The sequence below is a fragment of the Juglans microcarpa x Juglans regia genome, chromosome 2D, assembly GCF_004785595.1.
Source record: "Juglans microcarpa x Juglans regia isolate MS1-56 chromosome 2D, Jm3101_v1.0, whole genome shotgun sequence".
NCBI lineage: Eukaryota > Viridiplantae > Streptophyta > Magnoliopsida > Fagales > Juglandaceae > Juglans > Juglans microcarpa x Juglans regia.
The window spans coordinates 8,007,966-8,026,853 of record NC_054596.1 but is presented as its reverse complement, the minus strand read 5'-3'; the positions used below and the strand labels follow the sequence as shown (position 1 = coordinate 8,026,853).

Sequence of the window (18,888 nt, the reverse complement as noted above, 5' to 3'; positions counted from 1 at the left end):
ATTCTAACAATATTTTATTTAACTTTTTAACTTTAATCTCAACTCATTTCATCTCATTTATGAAAACAAACAAACTTTAATTTTAGTAGGAAAACGTTACGTAGAATGCATGAAACATAAAAAAATAAAAATAAAAATAAAATATTATTTTGGTTTCTATCTAGCGTTGGTTTATGACTAGAAAGTCACTTTATTTTCAAATGCAAAATTTATGGAGGCAAAATAGGATAAATTTCTTTTAAAAAAACAAATTGATATCCAAATATGACAACTTAATTTGGAAGTATGGATACGACTCGTGGATTATACATATCTCAAATAAACTTTCAATATTTTGTCTCTATTTTTTTATTTGGACCATTCAATTTAAAATCAATAGATAAATAGAGAAGATTTATCTGGGCAAAAGGACCCCAACACGGTGCCCTTCACGATTGATAAAAGGAATTTCACTTTGTAATGCATATTTTGGATAATTTTTTTTTTTTTTTTTAACAAGTATATTTTGGATAAATCTACCAAAAGAATGTTGCTCTCAATACCAAATTACAAATAAATAAATAAATAAATAAATCCTCCTATTAGGCTATTCACACTGCTTCCCGCCAATGAAAAAAAAAAAAAAATAGACGGCAAGACAGCCAGATGAATATGGCGGTATACAGTACTACTGTTGTAAGACTGGAGGGATTTATCCATTCCGGGAGAAGATTTTACATGTATAATATGTGTGTATAAATTTAAAATTGTAATGTGACCCAATCATGTGATTCTCTAAATACAGAACCACTGTTAAAAAAAAGAAAAAGAAAAAAAAAAGGGATTTCACCACTAGTTATCACTTTCAACATCATCCCCCCCAGATGCAGTCCATGATGACTGCTTTGCATTAGCAGGACCAAATAGCAACTCCAAGCAGAAATTAGGGCCACATATTGATCTTCCCTTTTTCCCAACTTTATCCAACTCCCTCACAGTGAGCTGCAATGTTTCACAAACTGTAACTCAACTGAACAACTAATTACAAACAAATCCATTAATTAATGTTTAATAAACTAAAAATATCACACTGTTCTTTATTTAGTCTGTCTCTTGTTTTATAACCATTACTGTATATTCTATCAATTCAATGCTGTTCTGTTGCTCGGAGTATTTCTCAAACTAGTCAGCTCGTTACCATGAATATTCGTAACATCCTAACTAGTTCTGATCCATACACGAGCATTTAGTGAAAGTGTGAAACTGACTCGATGCTATATTTCTAAGGACTCCCCCAAAGTGACTATAAGCCCGGTGGAGAACCAGAAAAGTACCTGTATCAAGCTGTTCCTAATAAAAGCTGTATTGAAGCAACAATAGAAGAGACGCCCTCCAAACATTTTTTGGTAGAATATAATGCGCACATCTCCAGTAACCTGTCCAATAAAAAATGGTCAATTACCTAGTCTTGGGTATGGAACTAGTGGACAATGATAAAACCTTACCCACACGCATTATGTCAAGGCCATGTTTAGATGTAAGATGAGATGAAGATTTGTGAATAGTTATAAGATGAGATTCGCTTTTGAGATGCTTGATGAATAGTAAAAAATAAAAAATAATTTAAATTTATTAAAAAAAAAAACAAACAAACAGCAATCTGGTGGCAGAGATGGCTGCCACTGTCTGGCCACCACAGGTGATCCAACTTGGGCGGCCCACGGCAGCCACAATCTATTGCAGCTACCAGCAGTCTGATCTGGACCACCGGTGACCACCACGGGGTGGCTTCCCCCTTTTTTTTTTAAATAGTTGTTTAAATATTATTTTTAAAAATTATATTTTGAATTTTTTATATTTACGAAAAATTGAGTAAAATTTGTATGTTTAGGAGTAAGATTATCTTTGACTGAAAAAAATCATTGACAAACATGAAACCCCCTCCAATCCAAACCTGGCCATGTCATCACAAAACTTCTGGCAATCATATAAAAAAAGTTGTGATATTGTTGCTTTACCATAGTCACTAGCTTTCTGATAAACACTTACTTGTAAAGGTTTATCAAAATAATGATCGAGACAGGTCTTCTGGTAGATTATGGGACTTTCTGTGTCCATTTGGACTACAACATGTTCTTCTTCTGACTGTGGTTTGTCCTCCTTATCGCCGTTGGTGAAAGAGATATAGTACCGAGGACTGTTTGTTCTTTGGTAACCCTTCTTAATTGGTCTGCAACAATTCCGCGTAACTTCCACAGACGGATGATACATCTGGTCGGGTTTCTGAGAACATGGGTGAGAAAGATCTTGTGAGCAGATAAAGAAAAACAGCTAACGAAATAACATTCAGACTGGCAAAAGTTTAGAGGAACTAAATCAAGAATTGTGGTAAGTAAATAAAAAATAAATAACAATAAAATATATATAGCAACAACATGCATTTTTCAAGACATGCTAAACAACTTAACCCATCAATAACTAGATAAAAATTTGAGCTCAAGTTATGAGACAGTGAAATAAGAAAGTTGTGAATTATGTCAAAACTACTTATAAAAAATTATGTCAACTATTTCCCCTTCACATTCATACGGATATTGTATGTTACTAATCTTGAAAAGCACTGATTAAGATATGAGGTAACAATAAACCAAGAGTGGAAGTAAAATAATATTTCATTCAACTTAGTGCGAACACAGAAAATCTCAAGGAAAGAGAGATCAATATTTCCTTCTGAACGTTAAGAAGTGAATTCTGCAGATGAGAAACAAAATCCATGCCAGATTATAGATTATAAAAAGCCTTTCTGTCTATAAGATTTTGACTAAGAAAGAGCTACCTCTTGCAATTCTGAGACCACAAAGAAGATTCTGTCAATGTTAACCATGTCATGTAGTCGGATCCGCCGCAATTCTCTGCTACATGGTTTAGGCAAATTTAAACCTGACGGTTCATTATCAATTCCCCTAGGAAAAGAAACTATATTTTCCCAGTATCCCACATAACGGCGTTGGCTAGGTATTGAAACCTGTTCAACATAATGTACTTGTTTACTAGGTTATGATCAGAAATGGATACATAACATTAAAGAACATTATAAAATACATTACCCTACCAAAAGCTTTTTTTTTTATAAGTAAGAAAACCCTACACAAGAGTTAACAAAAAAAGAGATGAATTGGCAAAAAAATATCTCTACATGGTTGTCTGTTTGCAACTTGGACCTCTCTGATATAACTCATATCAATATTCATTTCTTTTTTCTTTTCAATGTTTCTTAGCGGGGAGTAGGTTTGGCCCCTATAGCTCGGATGGATCTGTTCACTAAATTCTAAAATGACTTTCAAAAAATGGTTGTGATCGAGATCAACACATTTATACTCAGATAGCCTTTGTAAGAAATTTTGTTTTGCTGGTCAACTCGGGGCTGGCAAAACTCTCTCTTTTTTTTTTCCTTAAAAGAATAAATAATCATATGCTAGAATGGATTTTTTATGATGTATCAACCAACAACCAATTTGGTCTTCTCTCTTGTTTGCATCAGCTTTTAATCACGCTATGGTTTTCTAACTGCTGCAATAGCTGGTTTTCAGTGAACATGGCAAACCGGTAATTGAATTTGGCATTTTGGTCACTATTGGTCCTTTCTTGTCCACCTCAACATCTGCATTACATAGATAAACAGAGGAACAGATCTAGGGATTAATTAATTGGGGGGTCCGCTTGAAAGAACCTAGAATTAGCTATTTTAATATATGTCAAAACTATGGGGTAAGGAAAGTAAAAGCTACTTCTCAGGAATATGAGTAAAAAAAAAAAGCCAACTTTTATTAAGAATTTACTCCAGAACCACATGCAGATAAACTGAAAAGAATTGACTCCCAATTGACAGTGTGTCAACTTCTGACCGATTTGAAGTAAATGCAAAGCAATACATGATTTAAAACATTATCCAATATACAACCAACTTCCCAAGTATTTTAAACAAAATTAAATCGGTTCAGCACCCGAGCTGTCATTGAACAACTAGGCCATTTAGTTATTTCCTTTCTATAGCATCCATGTTTTCGTGCTGATCAAACTATTTTCAGAGTTTTTGAATTCAGAATGTTTTCCTGCCTAATTCATATCTCCCAAACCATCCTGCTGGCAAACAATTCCAAATTCCAAATTTTCCACCAAACAAGTCAGATTCAGCGAGTGAAAGGGAGTAGGGAGTTGGATTCTAAAATTATCAAGCAGCTGACAGTGCATTCACTACCATACATTAAAACTTCAGCAGTACATATTGGTCATCTTATACCTACAATAACTTACTCCTTCATTATTGGTGGTCCGTCTGTCTGCATATAACTGAAGAGCCTCATCTGCTGACATGCCAATGTAAACAAGATAGGCGCATACCATTAAGCCTGTTCGGCCTTTGCCTGCCTGCAAAAACTTAGTGGGAACCACCAACACTAAGGCCAAAACAAAACATAGCATATGAACCTATAAACATACAATATTCAGGTTGCTCTAAAGTTAAATACAAATTTTCATATTTTATACTTCCTAATTATTGTGAGATCAATGGACTGTGTTCAGCAGTCATCAGTAAAATTGCACTGATGCAACCATGGGAAACATTTTGTGCTAGGTGCAGAACTGTTCGGATTAATAATCAGTACACTGCGGCAAGGATCTTAAGCTTACTACTGAGTTCATTGAATGTCATACAGCCCCCTTTTTGTAACTAGAAGAGACCAGTCTTGACATCACTGACCCATATACAAACACAAACCAGTCTGTGTTATGGTCAGCTAGGTAAGCATATGTTAATATTCATATTCTATGCATAGACTGTTATAGGTTGACTCTTATTAAGCTCAAATGGACATAGGGAAGGTGAAAACTACAAAAACTTGTGGAAGATGACAGATAAATGAACCCTTTGAAAGTTAAATGGCATGTGTGCAACCAATACCATGCAATGTATGACAGCAATATTTTCTGGGTCACTTGATAGCCATGAATGTACACTTTCACAGAAAGTCTTAAGCATTTGGAGAGGTGGAACATGGTTGTCATCAAAAGGATATGCGTCCACACGGCCATGAAAATGTGAGGGATCATAAGATTCTTCTATACAAAGATTGTAGATCTGCAAGACCGTTAAAGAAAGAAACATCATATATATTACACACACATATACACCCAACCCTATTCAGCCTATCCTGCTAGTGAGATGGAGAAAGAGATGAGATGAGATGAGGCTTTATGATCATTGTAATACCAAAGGTTTGACAAGTAAACTCTAGGTAGTAAAGTTTTGAGTAACATTGGTAATTGTGGACATCAATAAAATCAGAGGAAAGCATGCCTTCATTGGTACAAAGTTTAACTATATGCAATATAATGTTTAGACATCATCATATAGTTTATGCTATACAAAGAACATGAAATTAATACAGCAAGATGTGGCAAAATCAAGAAAAGACTGTTGAAGTGATATTGAGGCTATATCCAAATTTCATGTTTTATTCAATGACAAAAACGAAGTCACCAAGCGGCAGGATCTAGGACATAGCCCTTCACCTACTAATTAAGAAATGATCACCCTGTATAATAGTTGAAAACCTGGCAGATGCTTTTCTTATGCATTCCTAATGGATCGAATTTAATATCTTTAATTATTTTTTTTTATAGGTCTCTTTAATTATTTATAAGAAAATTGTTGTTCAAAAGCAGGATTAAGGGCATAGACATTCATCTACTAGTTTATGAATTATCCCCCCCCCCCTTTATAATAGTTGAAAACATGGCAGATGCTTTTTCTTTTGCATTCCTCATGATCCAGTATTTAACTATCTCTAAGGAAAATATTGTTCAAGGAATGAGGCAAATTTCTCTTTTTATCTGTCAATAAGCCAATAATACAATTATGTTATACTGAAAAAAATAAAAATTAACTACTCCAATGAATGGTACAGCAACTGGAATATCACGGAATCCAACATAAAGGATGGACAATCATGGCATATAAAGTGATATAGCTGATTATTCAGGGTTGAATGGTGGACCTTATAGTGCCCCTGATGTCTCATGTCAAGCACGGACTGGACCTGCCAGAGAGGATTACGATACACTGCTCGCATTCGTTCTGCAGGGAATGACATTGCCAGAACCCGATCGGTGATATATGACATGTCAAGATCATAACCAGCTACGAGCATACGCCTTCGCTGCTTAGATACCAAGTTACGGACATAAAGACTTTTGCTGAGACAATTAATCAGATGATTATGCAAACTTAGCTCTTCAGCCCTCCTTGGCCCCTGCTTTGAAAGTTTCAATCCCATTTGGCTGAGGGGGCAGGCAATTTATGAATGGGTAAGAGACCTGTCAGAAAAATCAAAGAAAAGGTATCCATAAATTATGAGGTCTAAGTCCAAAAGCTTCATGTATTGGCTTTCCACAATTATCAATCATGTTCTGAAACTGACACATTCCCCTTGTTCGTACTTTTGAGCATTGTTCTTTCATTAACATGAATAGAAACAGAGTAGTAGGAGAAAAATGCTTCAATCATCGTACACTCCATGAATGTCTACTGAATGATCTCGTTCAATGCCATATGCCATTCAGCTTTCATTTTATCATTGTGACAGATATGAAATACAATGAAGAATTAAAACCGATAGAAGTTGGAGCGTAAAGTGCAAATCATTTCACATTTATTATCTATCCAACATATCTCAACCTCAACAAAGCAATTAGTTTCATTGTTATGATCATATAAAAAAAATCATATCATTAGAGTTGAAAAATCATCCAATAACTCTTATTTCAACCCAGCAATATAAAGTTCAATATATTGTAAATTTAACAATAAGGTTTGGTTCCTGAAAATAAGGTTAAAAAATTATTATTCCGCACAATCTGTCTAAAACAACTTAAACACTTGGATGTAAACCTCATGGAACAAGAAAATTTGGATGTAAAAACAAAAAAGAAAGTTCTACCTGAGCTGAACATGAAGCTTGTGATTCACTGATATTGAATTACCTCCAATCAAAAAAAAAGAAAGTAATTATGAATGTAGAAGGAAAAGAAAAAAGAATTAGCAGCAATTTCTAGGGCACCGAAGAGGAGATAAAAATCAAGATTTAGGGAAACCCTAGAAAGTGCTGGTGGAGAATATGGAAAAAATGTTCGATTGGGGGTGGGCAGTGAGCGAGGGCGGGAGGTGACGATGATCTCCATTTTTGGGGAGTGAAATTGGATTGTCTGTGCCAAATTTGGGGGGCGTTTTTGCACCAGTTTACCTCAGCCCCAAATTTGGAGCAAATCTGGCCGAGAAGTTAGGGTAATGTTTTGGAATTTTGGACCATTTTTTCCATCCTATATATTTTGCAATATTCGGAAGGTCTTCACTGCTGGGTTGGCGGGGGAATTTTGGGTCGTCCAGGTAACTGAAATTTTGACGACCTGTTTGGCAGTTGGGAATTTTCATACCCTGTCAATGATTGGGTTGGTTTTCAGGCCTTTTTGCGGCTTTGCCGGAGAGACAGGGTACTCTGTATTTTGTTGTAAATACATGAATATAGAAAAATAGATTCAATGACCATTCTTGAATATTCATGTATTTTTATTTTTTATGTTCATATATTTATTTGATTAATATATTATTATTTCTTAAATTTATGTATTCATTTAATATTACGTATCCCTTCATGCCTATAGAAAGATGTATTAAAAAGTATTTATTGTAAACACACATAAAAAAAATTAAGAAAAATAATATTTAACTCCTGAAAAATTAATTTTAGATATTGTAATTTTTTAATTCTCTTATTACTTTTCTTTCCAACGTATTTCTAATTTTCAATTACACTAACTAGGATGACTCATTTTTAATAATTGTCTACTATACTAAAAAATAAATAAAATTTCTCTTTTCTATATAAAAATTTGTAATTACGCATAAAATTATTCAAAGAAAATAAAAAATAATCTCTCCCTAATTTAAAATATCATTTCTTCTATTATTCTTAAGAGGAAGAAGTAATTGTCTAACTCTGATTTTTTTACATTCAACGCGATTGCCATGCTTGACACAAACAAGATTTTTATTGACATGTCATAGGAGGGGCCGACGAACCCAAAAAAAAAGGTAAAAGAAATAAGAATTATTACAGACACGAATTTATTCTAGATGGTCGTGGGGCCTTATTGACATGAACATTGCAGCATACTGCAGAAGCCTACGCTCACTGCCTTCATTTATAGTGGTGGCAGGAATCACCGGACCCCTCGTCCTCTTCCTGTACCGGCGCCAAGCTAACTGCAGAATAACAGCAGCCCATGTCCGCCAATTTGATGAATAATATCTTGCTGTTCGTTTGAGTCGTTCATTGGCAAATTTGTAGCGGAAATGATCTGTAATATATCTAAGATGTTCAGCATCAAGGCCAAATGCTTCTGTAGGTTCAATGCAAATGAATGTTGCAGATGAGGCAGGAAGCCTGTCGATAAATGGGCGGCGAAGGCAATAGGAGAGGAGCTCATCCCCCAAAAAGCCTCCAGGTTCAAGTATACTCGTTGCTACCATGCCTTTGCTTAGGCTTTGGCTGCGTTTTACACGTCCACGAACGATGAACATTATCCTTAAAACAGGATCTCCTTCTCTGATTATCTGTCTCTCGATGTGAATATTAGCTAAGTTAAAACAAACTCGTCGTGGTAGTTTGTCATGAACAATGACAAGATTCTAACTGCAATGATACGCACCTTTTCATCTTTAGAGAATACAAGAGGCTTGACCCGATCACAGATGTTGTCAAGAATGAGATCATCCAAGTTGTGGAATAGAGGAACCTAACACAATAAGATAAATTACCGTTAGTTTAGGCAAGTTTTTCAAACCTTTTCAGGCTCCTTTATTTGCTTGGATAAGGAATAAGGTGTTTATGCCAAAATTATGAAAACGCGCGCATTGGTAGATGGCAATTTTGTTTTTGTTTACCTTCTTTATGAGGTCTAGGCAAAGATAGCGCTTGATGTCTCTTCGAAGGCCTTGGGGAAGGGCTTTGATCATTTCCATCTCGTCTTCACCTCCCATGGTGGCCCATTTCTGACGTTCGAAATGGCGAACTCTTGATCTCAAACGAGAGGGTAACTGTCTCCGACTCATCCACCATTCCATGTCCCGACATCTCAGTTGCATTTTTCTCTTCTTTGCCATGACGGCATGCAAGAATACCTTGACAGCAGCAACAGGCCAGTCCCCAATGTTAGACTACACTTTTTATCTCCAAGATTCATCATGTTCAAGAAATTATTACCATTTTAGCATTGATAACAACTATTTCAATTCATGTACGTACGCACGCACGCACCTGGATATTCCCTATCAACAAAGTGAAAAGCATCAGCCCGCTAAGCACAATGATTATGCTGAAAATCACTTCCAGCCAGTGACTTGTAGGCTCAAGATCGTTGCCGAACGTGCTGAAAATGTAAGCATATATGGTTTGAAAATTAAAGCATCTTTAGATGGTCAATCTAAACTAATCTCAAGCGAAATTTTTTAGAAAAAGTGCCAATTCCAGGAGGTGTATGCACGAAACAAATTCTAGAGAAGCTGTACCACAAACTTCTTGTGAAGAAAAAACAATGATGAATCTTTCATAAATTTACCTGAGGGTCATCAAGCCCCAAAATATTGGATAAAGGATCTTAACAGCGACAGAATTGCTAGAAATGACTGGAAGAGCCCACTGGTAGATCCCATAATTGTAAGGGCCATTAACATCTAAGCACAATGGCTTTCTGACCATCGTTGTCGAGTTACCACCACATGGATTTCCTAGTGTACCTGTCGGCAACAGAAACTGGTAACAAACCTCCTCGGAGCAAGACAAAGAGAGATTGCAGTTGTCACTTCTGTCACACTGCTGTCGGAGGCATGATGCTACACGTTGTATTGCCAGGACATACCAGCATCCTCCAGCAACCTGATGACAGGAAACATTGATCACCCATGTACAAGAACAACTTAGCCTACAAATGGGTGTAAAATGAAAGCCTTAAGTTCTACACGGAGGTAGATCACAAGTAGTAGGCTTACGTGAGAGGCAATGAAATAGGCAATGAGATTAAGGCCAAAACCCCACCAAATGGTGCCAAAGATGTAGCCTGTGACTTTCTGCATTTTTCTCATCAAATAAATACTGTGGTAGACCTTTGGGAGGAATTGGAACAAGAAAATGAGTAGAAGTATTGTCATTATCACTTTAATCTTCTCCTCTCTTATCAGTTTCGGTACTACTAACCAAAATACAGCCTGCAGAAGGGAGAAAATAAACAGTACGAGTGATCAGAAACAACGTTAGAAAAAACAAAACAAAAACAGGGAAAACAGAGAATTTGTGCAAACTAACTCGCTAGGTACCGCCTGAATAATTCCACCATATCGAATTTATTTTGCTAATTTGCCATCTTCTTTGTATTTGTCCATGCATGAAGCTACTAGCTAGAAAGCTTTGGTGATATTTAATTATAGTGATCATATGGTGATCCAATCCATACTCTACGAGATGAAAAATGGGCATAACAACGCAAAGAAATCCACATCGACTCCGGCCGCGTCTAGGAGCTACTATTTGAAGGAAACGTCGGCGCCGTCGCCGCATACAGCAAAGAGCTATTATATATGAAGGATAATTGAAGAGCAGAGAGTAAGATCAGGAACAGAGTAGTGGATCGAGATCTTTTGCTTTGGAGCGAAGAGTGGGGAATCTAATATATATCAAAGGATGGTGTGAAAACATGCATGTGATCTTGCATTCCACTCACAACACGTTCCTGAGTACACAAAGTTATCCTTCATCTCAACTTTTCATTTGGATACGTACAAATTTTTATGTAAAATATAATAAATAATTAAATTTTTTAAATTTTAAATATTTTAATAATATTTTATTTTATTTTTAACTCTACAACTCATTTCATCTCCGCACTAACCAAACCTAACGAAGATATAAAACATCTGTCACGTCTTACCCATTATGTTTATATTTATCCTTGTTATTTTTAAGATCAAATTAATTCGGCAATGAACATCGACACGTAAGAGCATTAACATTAGATTGACTATTCTATTTTTTAAATTTTGATTAATATGTAACTTTTTTACTTTTAGCTAATCATTCAAAACTTGAAGTCTATATTAGATTAGTCATCACACTCTCTATTATTTTTTATTATTTATATTTTTTTAATTAATTTATATTTTATTTTTATAATCTTCAATAATCTCCAACAATCATATTCATTTTCATTTTCACAATCTAACAATCTATAATATAATAATATCATATGTATATAGATGATAAAATCTCATATAAATAAAAATCTCATATCTATAATATAATAATCTCAAAAAATATTTTTAGACTTGCTATAGTTCTTTTCATATTTGAAAATAAGAATGGATTTATTGTAGCTCATAATTTGGATGAAAACAATTTAGCTAATTCAATGTGGAGCAAATATGGATGATATTTGTTAAATTTAAAGATAAAAAAGATATTTAGCTAATTCAATACTAATGCTCTAAATAAGTCATTCATTATTAATTATCATTTTATAAATATTTATGCAGATATATTTTAAGAGCATTGGTATTGGTTTTATTAAAAGCTTAATTAAATGTAAAATATGATAAATTTCATCAAAAAAGAGCTACATTGGATTAGTCAAAGAGATAAGTATGAAACTTTGAGTTACAGTAAATGTATATGTTTCTTCAAATTTGAAGGGATACTATTCACTCATCAAATTTATTTTTTATTCATTTTTAATCTCCAATAATATTTTTTATTCACGTTTAATTTCCAACCGTCTTATAACAAAAATATAAGAATCAAATTAAATTATTAATTAACATATGATTAGTATAATTATAAAATATGAAAAAAATATTATTATTAAAAAATAATATTATATTATTATTTCGATGAATTTAATAACTAATTCAATATAGAATTATGGATAAGGAAGTTTTAAATATATAGAAATATGTACTTTTATCAAAATTTAAAGATAAATTTGATGAGTCTAATATTAGTCCTCTTAATACCTTCATTTTTAAAATTTGAGAAAAAAATATCTAAACATTCTGCATATATACGACCAGTCTTTTGAAATTTCGTAAAGTTGAATCGTTTTCGGAGTTTACTATCCTATTACAAAACATCACAAAAAAAGAAAAATAATGGATAACAAATAATAATAATAATAATAATAAAGCGGAAAATGAAAAGCAGCATAATTATCACAAGCAGCGACCTTTTTACTGACAGTAACTAAAGTGGTGGGATTTTCACCGAGGATTCCTTTCTTAAAAGTTTAGGAAGTTAAAGTGAGTTGAGTTGAATTGAATTGTGATGATAAAATATTATTAAAATATTATTTTTAATATTATTATTATTTTAAAATTTAAAAAATTTAAATTATTTATTATATTTTATATTAAAATTTGAAAAAATTAGGAAGTTAAAGTGAGTTGAATTGAATTGAATTGTGATGATAAAATATTATTAGAATATTATTTTTTAATATTATTATTATTTTAAAATTTAAAAAATTTAAATTATTTATTATATTTTATATTAAAATTTAAAAAAATTATAATGATAAGTTGAGATCAATTGATAATTAAACGTATTTTAATAATACAAAAAGAGAAACAGAGTTTTCTGCGCTGGATAATGTACGGTCTGCAGTATCTCTCTGACAATGACAAGAATTCACGGTTTGCGGCCAGGCTGCTAATGATACTCGGACTTGGACTGGGCGCAGTTAAAAAGGTCCGTAAATGTGTTTGAAATTCAGGGCTCGTTTATTTTTAAATTTAAATATAGATGAGATGAGAATGAATAAAAATTAAAAAATTAAAAAAAATATTATTAAAAAATATTTTTTAATATTATTTTTATTTTAAATTTTAAAAAAATTAAATTATTTATTTTATTTTAAAAATTTAAAAAAATTATAATAATAAAATAAAATAAAATAAGATAGAATAAAATAAAATAAGATATTTTTTAAAAACAAACGAGTACTCAATTTCAAAGGAAGACCAGCGCATCGTGGAGCGTTGATCCTGTTTTTATGTCGTCTGGCAGAAAGGTAACCAAAAAAATGGACTAACCTGAGGAACTGGGAGGATGACGAATGCGTCGAACCAGAAGCCCTTTAGGGACCGCACGTAGTGAGATGCGATCGCACGTGCGTCCCACACCAGTTTCCCGCACCCTACCACCAGCGACTCTCTCGACACGTACGCCAGCCGAAACTGGAGCCAGAGGTGGCATAGATGGACGGCGTCCACGCAAGTTCTGAGCACCGTCACTATCGCTGCCAGCCCGCCGTCCATGTAGAGGCATGGCGCGCCACCCCTCCCGATCGACAGCGCATAGAAGAACAGCGGGTCCACCGCCAGGGCCATCCCACGTGCAAGCAGGAACGCTCGGTTCCACCGCTGCACGCGCTTGCTTCGCGGGTCCAGCACGCGCCCGAACGGCCCCGATGGAGGGCGCCGTGGGCCTGGTCCCTGCGTCTGTTTCTTGCGGTCAGGGCGGTTCTTGATGGGGACTAGGTAAGAGCCAGCCGAGGCCTCCCACTCGGGTTGGTGGGCGTGGTCGCAGCTGGTGGAGTGGAAGACCGGCACGCCGACTTGGGTGCAAGCGTAACATTCGACGGAGTTGGAGATAGGGTTGTCATCATTAATGCCGTTGCTGTGGTTGCTGGTGTCGCTGTCGCTGTTGCGATTTGAGGAATTCTTGGAGATGAATAGCCCAATAAATCTGAGATCACAGCTTTAGACAAACGAAGTCAGAAAATATGAGAAAAAAGATTAATATTTTTTATATAAATATATAATTAAATTCAGTTCAGTTGAACGCAACCTGAATAATATATTGTAATATAAAAACGAAACAAACTGTATAGTGCTGCGTCTTAATGATCAAAGAAGAAGAAGAAGAAGAATGTAACCTTGAGAGGGAGAAGTGGAACTTTGGAAGGGAAGGCATGATAGGAAGATTGAGACCATGGAAGAGAGAGAGAGAGAGAGAGGAGAGGCGTTGGAGACAGAGAAGAGTGCGAGCGTTATTGTGTCTTTGAAGTGAAGATAATTGGAAGCTAGGGTTGTGTGTGTGTGTGTGTGTGTGTGTGTGTGTGAGAGAGAGAGAGAGAGAGAGAGAGTTTGGAAGGACGTTAATAGAGCAGGGTGTCGGGTAGCAAATGAAGAGGGAGGATAGCGTGGTGGTCCGTAAGGACGAAGAGACAGGGGAGCGATGAAGGAACGTGGTGGTGGTGGTGGGGTTCCTAAATTGTCCGATGAGGCTGGCCCAGTTACTCCTTACTACTGACTACTCGAGTCTTTAAAAAAAAGTAAAAAAAAAAAAAAAGGTCTCAAGCCAAGGTATATGCGCAGTCACGCGTGAATAATCATGATGTAGTAGCGTAGGACCAGTACTCACAAGGTTTTTACTCTATTTAATATTAATTTTATGCCCAGACACCATCAAATTTCTCGATTTGTAGTTACCTCCAGGCCTTTTCTTATACTCACTAGTGCCATCAATTTGCTCAATTCCATGTCAACTACAAATCATGCTCATGCATGCAGTACTCCCATTCAAACTCAATTAGTTATTACAATTTCTAAAACAAATAAATATTACTCATTTATATTTATAGACAGGACAGGGTTAACCATAATGAAAAACATTATGTGAAAAAAAAAAAAACATTTGACTTGAGTAATATATATGAGAAATACTTTAATTATAAAGAAATTATACAAATGTAAACTTATAAACTGATGTAGTTTGATACAGTACATCAGATTGTAAAATTACTTTTATTATAAAGTATATCTAACGAATTATATGAAATCACGTCAATTTATAAGTTTATTTTTTTATACTCTTTATATATGTGGCTTCCGTCCACGTAAATTTTTAATGCTTTATTTCTTACTCGTTTACTGTACTTACCTAATCATAAAAGCTTTTGCCATTCACATGAGCTATATATGTGTACATTGCTCTCGAGATTTCCTATATATGGAAGATATCAAAAATGCTTACTGCAGTCGCCTCGTGCAGTCGCCGTGCAAACGGCTCTGACGTGGCCAACCCAAAAATGCACCGTTCATCAATTAAAACCAAAACGCGCCGTTTCGGGTTTCAGAACCTTTACGCCCTCCTTCGATTTCTCCTCGTGTTCCCTTCGATTTCTCATTTCTACTGCCTCTCTGCCTTTCTTTTTGTGCTCCCTTCGATTTCTCCCCGTGCTCCTCTTCGATTTCAGTTCCTCTCTATGTTCAAACTCGAAGACGAACCCCTCCCTCGAAGGTTTACTCCCTTTCATTTCCCTACCTCTCTGCCTTTCTCTCCCTCGAAGGCAACCTCCCTTCCAAATCCCTCCCTCTCTGTGTTCTCCCTCGAAGACGAACTCTCTCCAAGACGAACTCCCTTCCATTTCCTTCTCTCCCTCTCTGCGTTTCACTTCATCCCAAAAACCCTAACCCTAACCGAAAGAGAGCCCCTTTACCTTCATCCCAAAAACCCTAATCCTAACCCTAACCCTAACCGAAAGAAAGCCATTTTCCCTTCATCCTAAAACCCTAATCCTAGAAGATGGTGATCAAGGAAGCAGCCAATTAGTCGCCCCCTGTTCTATCATAGAAGACGGTAATCTCGTATTGTTTGGTGCCGTAGCTAATCTCGTATTGTAGAGTAGACTTGTAATTGTGGAAAAAAAATGGATTGTTTGGTGCCGTAGGTCTATTATTTTGTTACAAGTTTCATACTCATATTGTAGGGTAGATGTGTATTTGTGAAAAAAAAATAGAATTGCTTGGTGCCGTAGGTTGATTATTTTGTTACGAGTTTGCATTATTATTTTTTTTTTTTTGTGTTCTTTTGCTGTTGTTTTAATTTTCAAATATATGGCTGTGGAGTTTTGCCTAGTGATGAAGTGATAATACTATGGCATTCAATACAGTTTTTTACTCAAGTCTAATTAAGCTTGTTTAACATTTTTAGTACAGCTTACTCATTGATTGTTTGGTGCCCCTTTTCTATTATTTTGTTACAAGTTTCATACTCATGTTGTAGGGTAGATGTGTATTTGTGAAAAAAAAAAAGAATTGTTTGGTGCGGTAGGTTGATTATTTTGTTACAAGTTTGCATTATTTTTTTTTTGGTGTTCTTTTGCTGTTATTTTAATTTTCAAATATATGGCTATGGAGTTTTGCCTAGTGATGAAGTGATAATACTGTGGCATTTAATATAGTTTTTTACTCAAGTCTAATTAAGCTTGTTTAACATTTTTAGTACAGCTTACTCATTGATTGTTTGTTCTCCCTTGATTCAGTCAAATTTTTATAGTTAGATTTGTCTGCCACGATGCTTAAAACCAGTGTACCCCTCTCAGTTTTGCTACGCCCAAATGAATAATTTTATGCTTTTGATATGTGTGCCTTTCTTAGAAGTGGTTCATGTTAGAATGTTGTCGTCATCACTGTCTTCTTCATCTTTTGCGAAACGTACTTTGGGTCAACCATTGTGCTTTTGTGGGGTTGAAACTACATTGAGATACTCAAATACTAAAAGAAATCCAGGACGCCCCTTCTTTGGGTGTCCAAAGTTTAACACAGTGAGTAAATACATGACTTGTAATGTAACATGTTTAATATTTTGATTGGTGCCGTTCATCTAACATTTTTTATATGTCTGCAAAATATGAGGGATTACCAAACTGCAAGTATTTCAACTGGGTTATTACTTGTAATCAAGACATAGAGCCGGATGTGCAATAAAGACAAAATGAACTCTTAAGAGAGGAGAAAGATCTTGAGAAGAGACTCAGCGATGTCTTGAAGATGGAGATTGAGCTTCGTAAGAGAGAGTTGGTGCTTCTTGAGAGAGAAGCTGTCCTAAGGCATTCACGCACGCTATCGAAGGTTTATTGGGGTTTTGTAGTGCTCCTCTGTTGTTATTTAATGAAATGGTAGTGATTTATGTAACATAATAGTCTGAACTTGTAGTTTTAAATGTTATAAGTTATGTAGTTCTTAGATTTGTATAAATAAGTGTTATAAGTTATTTAGAGAATTGATTTGTACTTTTAGCTAAATGTAGATTCAATTTCTGTCTCTATTTTGTATAATTAAGTGATCTGTATGTTGATTTGTAGTTTAGTTTGAATGTATAATTATTTAGTCCTTTAATTGCTGCACATGTTATTTGTTTACTTGAGTAGCAATGTAGATTAATGTCACTTATCCAAGGAAAAATGGCATTAATGAAATGTGCAGTAAAGCCTGAACTGGCATTTTAGCATTGCAAAAACCTATCGACGTCCAAGAAACTGGCTGGACCCGAAGCAACCTGTATGAAATCTGTATGAAATTGGCTTGGACCCGAAGTTGTATGACTCTTCAAACCTGTATGAAACTGGCTGGACCTAAAGCTGTATAACACATTATGACACAATCAACCTGTATAAGCAACCTATATGGCTTAAACCCATTATGACACAAGAAACTGGCTGGACCCGAACTAGCATTTTACCATAAGCAACCTCTATGGCTTAACACATTAGGAATATGAAATTTATAACATTTTACCAGAAGCAACCCGAACTGGCATATTCCTAGTGATGCAATTTAATTGTTGACTTTTGTTCCTCTATTCACTGAAATGGCCATAAAACGTGCATAATACAAAATCTCATGCATAATTGCATCACCAGGAATATGAAATGAAATGGCCATACAAAATCTCAATGCTTCCAAAATAAATGTGATGAAAAACTTGTGCAAAATACTTTCACTAGGAATATAAAATAGCCATACCTAACCTGACTTCTTCCAAAATAAATTAGAATAACTTCTTATAAATACCTTCACTAGAAAATAAAATAGCCATACCATACCTAACCTGCTTTCTTCCAAAATTAATTGAAAAGAACTCTTCTTATAAATACCTTCACCACCAATATTTCTTCTTCCAACAAAAATAATTACAAAAACTATAATCACCAAGGTCTCTTCTTACAAAATTAATTACAAAACCTATTTACTTCCCACAAAATACCTCTTACAACAGAATATAACCCAACCCAACCTTCCTTCTTACAAAAATAATTACAAAACCTTAAAACTTGGGAGTCCTATGAATGTATAATGGGGGTCTTCATCCTTTCTCCGGTTGTGATCCATCACAATCCAAGGATGTCCAGTTGTGCGCCTCCAATCCAAATAAATCTGCTACGATTAATATGCAAATATGATTAATATGCAAATATTAATCAATGTATACATGACAATTAAATTGTGCAAAGTTCAGAAATGTTACACTTTCTTGGGTATCAATCAATGTTTCTTGGTGTTGGGTTCCACCACTATCAAAAGCTAGACTGTCTAGATTGGGATTTGTGATATCTACTTCTGATGGCCCAAATAAATTCCTGCGTGTGCCCATGGCTGGTGTATCTCATTCCCGTGTATCTCCTTTATCGCGCTAAGACATCATATAATCATGTAACAAGTAAAAATACTCAGTGAGTATTAAAAATACTCAGTGAGTGCTCTAAGTTTACATTATAAAAATAATTACACATGAACATGTTTTTTTTTTAATTCTCTTAATGTTAAAACATGAACCTGTTTGAGTTTTCCTTCGACTTTTGGTGCTTTCTTCCTTTTGGCTTTAACCTTCCGCAACTCAGTCTCCATCCTGGATGCTTTCCTCAAATATGGGGTCTTCCTTTCCCTCTGATAACAAGTGGACTCTTGACTTGTTGTGAACTACCAACTGCACTTGTGTCCAGTGTCTCAAAACCAACATT

At 35.0% G+C, this 18,888-nt stretch overlaps 2 protein-coding genes across 3 annotated transcripts; both read right to left on the bottom strand.

Moving 5' to 3' along the window:
• Positions 1-438: 438 nt before the first annotated feature.
• LOC121248318 (phosphatidylinositol 3,4,5-trisphosphate 3-phosphatase and protein-tyrosine-phosphatase PTEN1) lies at positions 439-7,542 on the bottom strand. Its single transcript, XM_041146756.1, has 8 exons — positions 6,981-7,542; positions 6,039-6,357; positions 4,943-5,119; positions 4,294-4,407; positions 2,816-3,004; positions 2,029-2,262; positions 1,314-1,415; positions 439-981 (listed from the first exon to the last, which is right to left on the bottom strand). The coding sequence occupies exons 2-8, from the start codon at positions 6,315-6,317 to the stop codon at positions 832-834; spliced, it is 1,245 nt and encodes a 414-aa protein (XP_041002690.1). The 5' UTR covers positions 6,318-6,357; positions 6,981-7,542; the 3' UTR covers positions 439-831.
• Positions 7,543-8,009: 467 nt separating this feature from the next.
• Positions 8,010-14,181, bottom strand: LOC121248262 (cyclic nucleotide-gated ion channel 2). 2 transcript variants are annotated; one of them, XM_041146667.1, is made up of 8 exons: positions 14,020-14,181; positions 13,175-13,838; positions 10,088-10,303; positions 9,658-9,974; positions 9,357-9,468; positions 8,984-9,220; positions 8,749-8,835; positions 8,010-8,653 (listed from the first exon to the last, which is right to left on the bottom strand). In XM_041146667.1, the coding sequence occupies exons 1-8, from the start codon at positions 14,055-14,057 to the stop codon at positions 8,165-8,167; spliced, it is 2,160 nt and encodes a 719-aa protein (XP_041002601.1). In that variant the 5' UTR covers positions 14,058-14,181; the 3' UTR covers positions 8,010-8,164. The 2 variants fall into 2 exon arrangements, with proteins under 2 accessions (XP_041002601.1, XP_041002602.1); XM_041146668.1 differs by having other exon boundaries at positions 13,175-13,829.
• Between the last annotated feature and the right edge of the window lie 4,707 nt (positions 14,182-18,888).

Coding starts and splice junctions, on each gene's coding strand:
- LOC121248318 (XM_041146756.1), bottom strand. CDS start 6,317: ATGGGATTGAAACTTTCAAAGCAGGGGCCAAGGAGGGCTGAAGAGCTA. Junction 2,263..2,815: donor TGGTCTCAGAATTGCAAGAG/GTAGCTCTTTCT, acceptor CCATGTTCTCAG/AAACCCGACCAGATGTATCA. Junction 982..1,313: donor TTAGGAACAGCTTGATACAG/GTACTTTTCTGG, acceptor GAAACATTGCAG/CTCACTGTGAGGGAGTTGGA.
- LOC121248262 (XM_041146667.1), bottom strand. CDS start 14,057: ATGCCTTCCCTTCCAAAGTTCCACTTCTCCCTCTCAAG. Junction 9,975..10,087: donor CCTATTTCATTGCCTCTCAC/GTAAGCCTACTA, acceptor TCCTGTCATCAG/GTTGCTGGAGGATGCTGGTA. Junction 9,469..9,657: donor TGGGGCTTGATGACCCTCAG/GTAAATTTATGA, acceptor TTACATTTTCAG/CACGTTCGGCAACGATCTTG.